General features: G+C 48.8%; 1 protein-coding gene across 2 annotated transcripts; it reads right to left on the reverse strand.

The window, feature by feature from the left end:
- Positions 1-3,471: 3,471 nt before the first annotated feature.
- LOC100836483 (cytosolic sulfotransferase 5) lies at positions 3,472-4,821 on the reverse strand. 2 transcript variants are annotated; one of them, XM_024454816.1, is made up of 2 exons: positions 3,859-4,821; positions 3,472-3,751 (listed from the first exon to the last, which is right to left on the reverse strand). In XM_024454816.1, the coding sequence occupies exons 1-2, from the start codon at positions 4,639-4,641 to the stop codon at positions 3,713-3,715; spliced, it is 822 nt and encodes a 273-aa protein (XP_024310584.1). In that variant the 5' UTR covers positions 4,642-4,821; the 3' UTR covers positions 3,472-3,712. The 2 variants fall into 2 exon arrangements, with proteins under 2 accessions (XP_024310584.1, XP_003575593.1); XM_003575545.4 differs by having other exon boundaries at positions 3,472-4,819.
- Between the last annotated feature and the right edge of the window lie 6,961 nt (positions 4,822-11,782).

Below are 11,782 nucleotides of genomic sequence, written 5' to 3' on the forward strand. Positions count from 1 at the left end.
GCTAGGGTTCTGCAGGAGGGGGAAGAAGCGAGCGGGCTCTGGTTATGCATCTCGCTGCATGCGGCAGGAAAGAGAGAGGGGGGACGTCCAAGGGCGGAGGACCCGGTAGGGCAAGGCAGGGCGGCCTTGATTTCTGCCTCAGTTACGAATTGGGGAAGATTAAGGAGATGAAACGGGAAGCTAAAGGGCGGGATCCGTTCGCGGGGTGATGGGAGGAGAAACTGTTAGGAGCGAGAGTGTGAAACCCCGAGACTAAATTTATGCAATTTAGTCCCAAATGCTAACTCGCGCATAAATCAAGTCCCAGTGCCTCTCTACGATGAAAACTTCACAACATACACGCAATGTGTTCACCGCAGGTTGGAACAACAATGATATCATTACATCACTTCAAGACACAAAAATTAAGTCAAGCTCATACATGGAGCAAAATACCAGGTTATTACAACTCACGAACACATGTCCACAATCATCATTACACCAGTGGAAGCAAATTATGCCCGAGTACGGACAAATTACAAATATTGCCTAAGAGGCTGAAACTGAAAAGGAGAGCCGCCACAAGTTCTCAGAACCCTGCTCTGGAATCTTCTGGCTAAACGTCGAAGCTGTAGTCGTCGAACTTCACGAAGTAACCACTCACCTGTTCCTCCGGAAACTCTGGGGAAAACAACGTTGCAAAGCAACTGAGTACAAAGTACTCGCAAGACTTACGAGAGATCTAAACTAGATATGCAACAAGTCTCAAAGGATGGGTAAAAGGTGGGTTATGCAGCAGCGATATATATCTGGAGAGACACACTAATGACATCGTCTAGATAGAAGATAAGGAGCGTCTACCAAGTGAGGTGATTAACCTATTTACTAAACTCCAAACAACACAATCCTTATATCACCCCCTCAACACCCTGTGAGGAAGCAATCCAAAGGACACTCACACTTAAGCAGTTTAAGCATATCCAGAGAATAATCCCTAATTACTAGTCAAGTGGTTGAGATTAAGTTGATTAAGTTCTCTATGATCAAATAATGACCAACCAAGTCGTCCATGACCGCGGACACGGCTTTCCGAAAGATTTATCCCTGCAGGGTGTGCCAATTTACCCGTACATGTTCGTTCAACCCTTGACGCCACTAGCATGGAACACATGCAAAACATGTGCCGGCAGGATTGAGCGACACGACGTTTCCAAGCCCCACAACTAATAGACATGGCATGGCATGGCATGGATGCAATGTAATTGTCATGTAGCATTTAAATAAATTACAAACAGGTCCAAACAAGGGCTTAAATGTAAAAGTTGCTCTCGGGCTGTTATAGAGAGCGAGAGAATCGAAGGGGAGATAGATACCTGCGGTGGCGGTGGCAGCGCTCGCGCGAGGAGGAAGACGATCGACGGAGCGATGGGGCTGGGGCGCTCGGCAGCGGGATGGGGAGGGATGAGTGGCGGTGCTCGCGCAAGGAGGAAGAGGAGCGAGGGGGCTGGGACGGGGGCGCTCGGCAGCGGGATGGGGAGGGATGAGTGGCGGCGCTCGTGCAAGGAGGAAGAGGAGCGAGGGAGCGAGGGGGCTGGGACGGGGGCGCTCGGCAGCGGGATGGGGAGGGAGGGGTGGCAGCGCTCGCCCCAACCCCGTCGCTCCATTGCCACTAGTCGCGAGCGGGAGTAAGGAGCTGTCGCCGCTGCTGCCCTCGGGTGGAACCGGTTGGGTCTGAGAGACCGAGACTGAGGGTGTGTTCGGCAGCCCGGGTGAATCCAGAATTCACATCTCATCCCATACAAACTGACCCTAGCCAAGTTGAGCTGAGATTTTCACTAGTGTTTGGCAGACTGTATCTGTTCAGATATGATGAGTTGTGATGTTGTTTGGTTGGCTGTGTCTGTTTAGGCATGTTGAACTCAGACTTTGTTTGGTAGAGTGCGTGTGAGTAAAGTTGTGACTTGGTGAGATGACCACATAAACTCGGGGACGCGGCGGGAGTCCAGGTCGAGGACGCGGCTGGAGTCGACCTGGCGCCACGTCCTCGACCTGGTCCACGACGGGAGTCAGGGCACGCGCCGCCGTGCGGGGCGGGACTCGAGGTCGGTGGCGGCGGGAGTCGAGGTCAAGTGACCCCCATCACGGTGGCAGGATCTGGGGATGGAGGAGCGGCGGCAAGATTGGGATGGGAGGAGGGGCGGCGGGATTGGGATGGGAGGAGTGGCAGCTGGGTCGGGTGGGTACGTTGGTGGGAGAAAGATGCTTCGGGGTGGGAGGGGTGCGCGGGGCGGAGCGAGAGATTTTTTTCGGGTCAAGTCAGCCATGCTCACATTCGAAACTCGTTTTCTACTTGACAACTTGGCCAGGCTGATGGCTCTTTTTTGCATCAGGTGGGCTTAGCCCTGCGTGGCCACCCGACCTAACAAACACACTCTTAGGTGTTAAAAGTGGGATGAGGAGAGATTTCCTGGGTTGAGTCAGGCCACCAAACACACCCGAGAGATTTTGGGCCTGGGCTTTAGGCCGACGTGGCACTATTTGGATTTTGGACGCAAAAAACGATAGCGGGATATCAAGAAAAAATGATTAAACCTAGCGTCGGGTTTTCAAGTATGCTACAGCGATAGAGAACATAGCGCGCTATTTAAACCATGCAAAAATCACATCTTCTAGTTTCCAGGCTTGTTCACAAACGCCTTTTGGACCTGTACAGGCCGGTACAGAGGAAAACAAGTTGATATAAAGCCTTTCCCCCGCAAATCCTTCCCCAACTGATTGATTTCATGGCTTGGGCAGAGACGAGGTGGGTGGGACGCAATCGCTCGACAACACAACCAACAAATCCTCCCCAATATATACCTGTGCTGTGGTGCTCAGACCACGAGCTCTCGCCATCTATCGGAAGCACTGGCTGCTCATACTCTGCCCCGACTTGCTCGCCGCATGGAAGGAACCCCGGCCCAGGCGGCAACATACTCCAAAAATGCTCTGCCCTCTTTCTTGTCTAGTTCAGTGGGGGTTCGAAGCTCTTCTAGTGTGGTTGCTGCAAATAGCGTATCTGCAATTCACGTTTTGTTTTACAACACTGGTTTCCTACGCCATGTCAGTAAACACTTATTTGTATATATGATGTGACAGGGTCGAATGAGGATTGCTCATCAAACGCATGCGTAATCTCTAATTAATCCTTTATTTGGGGGTGGCAAAATGCCGTACGTATAAAAATATAGACTCATTCAACCCATTCAATATGTACAATTTTCACTGTCAATATCAACAATTACTCACATTCTGTTGCAATCGAACAATATTTCTAAATATCAACAACCTAATGTAAGAATCTTATGGCGTTTTAACACAGCTTCAATAATTGATTATGATTAACAAATACAATAAACTAGCCTCTGTGAATGCAAGGGTACCGGCTACTATATTGTTTTATGTTCCTCTTTCCTAATGGAAGGGGAAACCTTTCTTCTTTTTGCCACTAAAGAAGGGGAAACCTTTCGACTTTATTTAAAACACAATGGGATGCAAACAAGATATTACAAGCATACAAGTAGAAGCAATGCTGTACTTTCTTGTCAAGGTACAAATAGAAAGAAAGCTTATATACACACTATCCGGAGCTTCCAAAAGCTAGTGCAGAACGCACACACAAATGTATTAAAAGGCAAGCCCAGATCCTGACAGCTTCTCTTGGATGACACGGTCTATCTTTTCTGCCATCTCCTCACTCATGTGGTTCGCCCAGTCCCCAACTTTGCCTTTCCTAAAAAACACAGAATTCTCCACATAAATCTTATTGCCATGGTAAACACCTCCCGTCTGGTTAACTTTTAGGCTAGTAAGATTTTCGAAGCTGCAAAGCTTCACCACCTCCTTGGCAACACCGGAGCTTTCCTCCTCCTCAGTGAGCGGGACGCCCAGGAACTTGGCGAGCTGCCGGACAACCTCCTCTGGATGGGACTTGAGCTCTTCATATTTTAAGAAAAGAACCTCATTGGGCCTTGCTAAACTCTCCTTCCAGTACTCAAGGCAGTGATTCCAGAACGGACCAGAAGGGGAGAACCCTTGACAGAACATATCGAAAGCTCTGTCCAGCTCTATATTAGAACCCTTGACTATTTTGTTCTCAAAGTGCCACCTTGACACGAAGGCGTCTTTGGGTTCCCGGCATAGATACACAATCCGGCAGCCGCACGAGCTTGTTTCTGCCGGGAGCATCGACAATGGCAAGTGTGTGGAGAGAAGCCTTGGGGATGAAAGTGTTTCGAGGTAGGTGTGGTCCCTGCCAGGATCAGGGATCTCAATGAATGGTACGAGATACTGAGGGTTGCTGGCCAGGAGAGGGTGATCTCTGAAACTGTGGCGAGAACGGTTGGTGATTGCGAAGCCAAGGGCTTTCAGCCAGGTTGTGCCGCATTTGGGCTGTGTGGCGAGGATGATGTCGTCACGGCGAGGCTCGAAGGTGTCCTGGAGTAGCATGATCATACCAACAAGGTGAGGTCTGCACCAGTAGTTCTTGTATAGAACCATTGGTTGTGACCATCCTTCTCTTGTTGGCAGTGTGCTGATGAAAACTTCCATGTTTTGGGCTGAAACATTTTCAGGTGGAACCTTGGTGGCACTCTCTTCACTCTTTGATGGAATGGACGCCATGATTGACGGGGAGAAGTCAAGCTGAAAACAAGCTTTTGCTCAATGTTTGCTGTATGGGTGAAGGAGGTTGCCTACCCATGAGAGGGATCTGTTTGGCAATATATATAGAAACCGAATGAACTGTATCATATATTGAACCGCTGGTAGAAGAGATAATGATACATTATATTGAGTAGGTTGTCCTGATAGCGTACAGATGCATGTTGTCACTACACCAGGAAACTTCCTTTTCAAACATGTAATGAAATGATTTCAGTTTTTTTCCTGAGTTTGATTACATTTGGACGTTTGCAACCGAATTATGCTTCCTGGTAGATACCTTACAGATAGGCTATTCTATAGGATATGCAAATTTTCCTGTCTTGCTGCCCAGTAATTAAATGACGCATTGTCAGTACAAAAGTAATATGTTCCTGACGATTTTCTCAAGAGATTCTCCCCAGCGAATAACTCAAGGACGACACAGCTAAAGCTGCAGCATCGCACAAACGACAGCATCCTCGGAAGGAGCATCTTTGCGCTCCAAAGTTCAGCATTTCATGTTCCTTTGCGTCATTCTAGGCCCATGAAGAAAATATTTAGCCCACTGCGTGTGGTGTCACATGAATCATCAATAAACTAAATTAACAAAGTTCTTGCTTAAAATTCTTTTTTAATATTCATCGGAACAAGAACAACGCCTACCAAGGAAATTGACAGTTCATCAACAATACACTATTTCCTCTGTTCCGTAATACAAGATGTTTGAAAAAATTTAGATAACCATAGTTTTCAAGACAGTCGTCTCACCTAGCCACAGTATTCGCTAATTTACTTGCAAAACCACGCGTTCTCGGTCAGTCAAGTAGCCAAAAGCACCGGTTTAAGGCCATCTGACGGGATTCCTGACAGGTGGACCCCAATTGTCAGGTGCCACGTCGGACTTAACCCGACTTGACCCGGTAACCCTCTTCTCCTTCTCTCTACTTAGTAAGAGTATCTTGTTGGTTCGATACATTGCCATTGTTGTTCTAGGTCCGCACAGATAGTTTAACTGCATTTGGTTCCAACAAAAAGTAACTCTGATATTTTTTTTTTAATCTTAGCTGCTATATACTGTATCGTGGTCGGTCGAATGCTTTATAATTCGTGAACACCTGTGACATTGTCTACGAATGACTGTGCAGTGATTGGCTGATTGCCATCAGCGCGAGCTGAGTCTGTGATGCTTGGGTTTAACCTTTACAGGAAATATCCTGCTGAAAAAGACATATCGGAAACGACAGATAAGCATCTTTCAGGCCCGGCCCGCATCTGGTAATCCTCAACGACAGAGAGCGTGTGTTTGGAATATTTGATGTTTGCTTCCTCAAGGTTCTCTCGGGAAAATTAATAATGCTGACTGCTGACAACATTTGACATGAACCATTTCAATTTCTTTAATGTACCGTACCTGCCATGACAACACGCTGCTGACTGCTGTACATAATTCAACATACTCAAACTAAAAAACTCCCACTGCTCCACACTACAACGGACAACTTTCTGTCTTTTTTGCGAATAAATTATCTGTCTATTTCAGTGACCATATAAGTCCAATTTGGCAGGAAGAAGTGATGAACTTATTATAACCACCGCCCAGATACTAAAAGACTCCCACTGCTCCACGCTCCCCGATGAGTGTCAGGTAAAGTAGCCTGTATTTAATTAGCCCAAGGGGCAACGCTCTTGGATGATCAGCCGAGTATTTGCGCTCCCGGCATTTTTTTATTAAGATAATGGAAGCTTTATAATTACCTCCGGCCTCGTTACCTCCGTTGCGTTCAGAATGCATACAACTTAAAAGTCGTACATTATTCTCAACAATTAAAAAAACATGATTACATCCACAAGTGTGACAGGCCACACGAAGAACCGATCTACAAACTAAGAAGTCTAGAACTAGCACGCCACCTAAACCGGGACATAAACTCCCTGATGATCCACTCTATCGGTTCCTTGTGCTGCACCTTCTGTAGCAACGCTCATAATCGCAGCCAACTGGTACAAGAGCAAAACCTGCATACATTAGTACATTTTCTGTTTATCAAAAACAATGTCATTATGGCATAACCAAATAGATCAGAAAACAGCCGCCGCACCTACTAAAATGAGAGGACAGAAAGTCTTATCAATCCCCTGCAACCATGCCCCAAAAATATGGACATATTATTTAGAGGCGAAATATTAAATGCCAAATGAACTGCTCCCGGCATATATAGCTATTAGTAATCAATAAGGAAGGGAATTGTGGAGGCAAAGAATCACGAGTATTGAAGGAGATGATCACTATCACAAAGACGAATATCCCTGTCAGTCGAGAACCGACAGGAAAATGCGTTTTCCCGACAGGAATACGACTCATGTGTGCCAGCCGACAGGAATAGACGACATGGATGGCCCGACAGTGATATTCCAATATGCCTGTGTGTCCACTGACAGGAGATATATTCCTGTCGGCCACTCCCGTCAGCCACCGACAAGGATATTATCTGTCGTCAGGTCGAGGAATTTTCCTGTCGGGTAATTGCTGTCGACGGACGCACATGAAAATAAATTAATAGAAAAAATGAATTTTCCGTCGTTAGGCCTACACTTTTGCCTGTGTGGTTACCCCGAAAGGAAAATAGCAATCGCACGACAGGAAAAACCGACAGAAATAGTACAAATTCAGCGGCCCATATTTACATAAAACAAAATAAGTTTTGAATCCACATGACTAATATTTTTCATATCATCAAAGAAGTACAGTACAAATGCTCATGTGCAGTATGATGCCAATTTTCCAAATCTACGAATTTCTAAGTTAAACTACTATCTTCTTTTCCTCTATTAGTTCCTTCCCTTTGCATTGCTGTGCTCCGTTCATCAACTGCATCCAACATCCTACATTCATATTGGATTGCCAAATAGTTCACATGAGATGTATAAAAAATGCGCTGAGGAGCACACTAAGAAAGAATGTCAGATTCCTCTATGATAGACAGATAGAGTGGTTAAAAGAATCTATAATGCAAAAAATAGCAAGCCAGATTGTTACAAATGCTGTCCAGGCTGTGATGGGGAAATCAAGCGGCGAGCCCAATACAAAGATAAAACAAATATATTATGTATCATAAGTCAGATGCCAACAGTTAAATCATATGCTATCTTTAGAGTGGTTAACAGAGATTGGGTTGATTAGCAAGCATGCTAGGCTACAGCAGAGGAAACTACAATGACACATCACATCGCAAGGCTAGCGCAACTATTTTGGTCAGGCATGTGTCGCGGAAAGAATATATGTAAATAAAGTAAACACATGGCACATAAACAGAAACGTCATGTCTAATCCCATGTGGAACATGTACATCAAAAGTGGTAGCGAGCCTCTTACCTCTTGTGGCTGGTCCTCTCCAGTGTCGTCTATTCTTCTTCCGTTCGGCATGATGTTTTTCTGCGCGAGTTGTGCCTATGCGTGAACACCAAGACAATAAATGAAATTAGCATGTACTCCATGCTATATGTGATTTCCTCAGTGTTGACCACAAAAAATTGTACCGGAGACATGCGCAAACATCCAAACAGTTCAAATAGCTTTTCAGTTATAAGTTACAAGACACTGAGACTGAAGCAGTTAGTAAATGATAAAACATCCCCAGTTATATTGTTTCTTTTTAGTTTTCTGATCGATACTAAAACACACAACAGATTGCTTGCATGTACGAACTTACGACAGTATCAGATTTTGCAGCTGTCCAACCTCTTGAGGAATCGGGCCATGAAGGTGATTACTGGACAAATCACTGAAACAAAGCAAAAGATGTCCATATTACTCTCAAAGGATAGAGATTTGAGTCCATATTATCAGTTAATCCAGCCACCGGAGATACTATATAACTTCAGGGGGAGATTTTTTGAAACTTACAGGCTAATAAAATTTATGCATAAGCTTATATTATCAGGTATCGGTCTCTTAAGTTTATTCTTTTCAAGGTTTCCGCGAAACAAATGACATGGACCACAACTGAATGTCAGGTATCACTGAAACTTACAAGCTTATAAGAATGATATGATACCAACGAGTGGAAATTCTGAAATATACATGCAGGTCAAAAAGCCTGTTAGTTTTCCAAGATAGGGTGGAATGGAGCCAGTCAGCTTAGTCTCATTAAGTTCCCTGAAATGAGATAGATTGTCAGGTTGCCTAGTATAGATGGTATTGGGACAGACAATTGATTAAGACTCAGATCCCTGGACCAATAAAAAGTAAAATAAACATTTTAGTCTCCGATAACTGAATGTTTAATACCTGGTAAGTATTCAAATAAAACCGAACTGTGCATCACAGATTCAGAAGTTTACACACGACTCTAATATATGCATGTTCCTCCTCCCAAATCAGATCAAACTGGCCCTATTCCGTCGTATAATTTCACCTAATATAAGAGAGACGAAGCAGATCGATAACTTGTGGTCAAAGTTTTCAGATACGAGTCGAGCTCCATCCCTAATCCATCCCCGTACACGCTTTAGGGACGATGCCTGTCGTACCAGTGACCCATGAGGTCCCACTGATATGGGACGCGCGGGTCGCCAGTGACGAAGCCCCGTCAGGAAAGCCTTCCGGGAGACGATGAGTCCGGGAAGCCTGCCTCAAGGAGACGGCCCTTGGTGAAGGTTAAGCTAAGGGCCCGCATATAAGAAGCCTCGGGAACCCCGGTCCCGGGAAGCGAAAGAAACGCCTCACGGCAGCTAGCCGGGTGCCCTAGCCGGGAAGGGGCACCCCAGCAACCCACTCTCGGGCATGCAGGCGGGGCCCGCGGAAAAGTGAAGACAGGACAAGACGGCGGGCGCAGTGCATTTAATGCACCGACAGGAGTCTTATCAGCAGACCTAGGCTTGCTTAGCAAGGCTAGGACGACTACCCTACGAACCATTTTTTCTACCGCGTACAGTGGACCGGGCGCTGCATGGCGTCCAGCATGGATGAGCAGAAATGTATTTCATATGGGTGTGACACGCGTCTAGGAAACGTGTCACACTACATGCGATGTCACCTGTGGTATCCCCTTGTCTATAAAATGAGACCGATGCCACCGGTCAAAGGGTTCCGATCAGTCTTAGTTTGAGCGCAAGTTAGAGCCATCACCAAGTAGCTCCCTGGGAACTCCCGGGACACCTTGTAAGCAACATATACAATCTTGAATATAACAAAAAGCAGGACGTAGGGTGCTACACCTCCAGGTGGCCCGAAGCTGGGTAAATTCACGTGTCCACACTTCGTGTCTATCGCCATGCCGGCGATCGCCGGAGCGATCCACTCGCGCTCCACCGAACCAAAAAGGGGGTGCTCGGCATCCCTAGTGCCGGAGACCCGTGCTCCGACATCTAGCGCGCCAAGTAGGGGGGCGTATAGAGAGTTTTGGGTGACCGCCGGCGTCATCGTCTTCAACACTGGCTTCTTCGTCTACGACATCTTCAACGACTAGCTCGCTATGCCGCCCAAGAAGGCAGACGAGCCCTAGGTCGACTTTCGCGACACCCTTGCCATGCGCACTCGATCACACGACGCCGCACGCGTTGCAAGCGCAAGGGGACCAGGGGTCCCAACAAGGCAGCAGCAGCAGTCGCAGCAGCCACCTCCACCTCCTCGGCCGTCGGCGGACAACCGGCTAAGGGGGCCTGCGGCGCCTAGCGCCGGAGCCAGCCGCGCAAGCAACCATACCGACGCGCGCGCCAGCCAGTGAGTCCACTCGCGGGCCGAAGAAGCGCAGCGACAGCTGCGCCACGACCACGGCGTGTCACGTGCGCCGCCAGCGGAGTCTCGCCCCACACGTCCGAGGGCATCGGGTGTGTCGTCGCTCGGTGCTCCGACACCGGGGGCGTGCGGCCACGTCCCCCTTTTAGGTTCGGTAGGGGCGTCTGGGGCAGAGACCCGGTGATCGCCGGCACGGCCGATGAGGCCCTACGGGGCCGGTGAGACAAAGTGCTAAGGGTGCGTGCTGGTCCAAGAACAGGTGCACGCACGTTTTTTACCCAGGTTCGGGCCACCCGGAGGTGTAAAACCCTACGTCCTGCCTGTCTGAGCTGGTATTGATTACGGATCTAATGTTTACAAGTTGCCGGGCAGGTTCCCGGGCTTCCTCTCAATGTCTAAGTACTCCCTACTGCTCTGTGTTGGCTGTCTACTGGAACCAATTGATCCCTGATCTAGTGAGCCAGCAAAGGGAATTTGTGGAACTGAACGACTGTCCAACCGACCAACCCCTTTGACCGTCGGCATGGGTCCTCCTTTTATACATAAGGGGATGCCACATGTGCCACTGTGCATGAGTTACAAGTGTCCAACGGGGAGGCATGCAACCACTCCCGGTGAGCTGGTGGCGTGCATGGGTGCCACCTCCGCTGCTAGGGGCCTAAGACCCTAGGGTAGGATTAGACAACCACTGTTCCTTGGATCGGACGGGTAACTACCCGTCGGTCGGCTCGTTTACTGAGCCGCGCGCCTTGGTGGGACCGCGCGTCCCGCGCCCGCCACGCGCCCGCGTGGCGCTGTCAACTGGGCCCCACGCCCGAGGCGGGGGCACGTGCCCGGGAACCCCCAGTCCCAGCAAGTCGACCCTGAGAAGCACCCGGGCCCAACGCACCCGGGAACCCCCCTCCCGGGGGGAAGCAGCTTCCCGGGAGGTGCCCAGGCGGGAATATTCCCCGAAGCCCCGCTAGCCCCTTTCGGGCTGGTAGCTGGTCGGGGAGTTCATAGACGCTCCCCGGGATGAGACCTTCCCAGGAACCCGGGAAAGGGGCCCACTCGTCGCGCAGCGGTGGTACCCCGGGTGCCACTGGTGCGACAGTAGCCCCCGGGCGTGGACCGGCATCACCTGTTCCCGGAAGGGTCTTCCCCTGGTCGGTTGCCGGGCGACGCCTTTAACCGACGCGTGGGCCCCGATCAGCCGCGGGCCCGCGTCCCTTCGCTGCCCCGTGTAAGGTGCCGTTACAAACGGAGCAGTGACGCGCGATCTCCGCCCTAACTCCTCCCCATAAATAGGGTAATTAAGGCCACTCCGCGCATTATTCCCACTGATTAGGAGTTATCCCCGCGCACCCGTAGGTACGGAACCGGCCGTTAACAAACGGCCGGGCG

The sequence above is a fragment of the Brachypodium distachyon genome, chromosome 4, assembly GCF_000005505.3.
Source record: "Brachypodium distachyon strain Bd21 chromosome 4, Brachypodium_distachyon_v3.0, whole genome shotgun sequence".
Classification (NCBI taxonomy): domain Eukaryota; kingdom Viridiplantae; phylum Streptophyta; class Magnoliopsida; order Poales; family Poaceae; genus Brachypodium; species Brachypodium distachyon.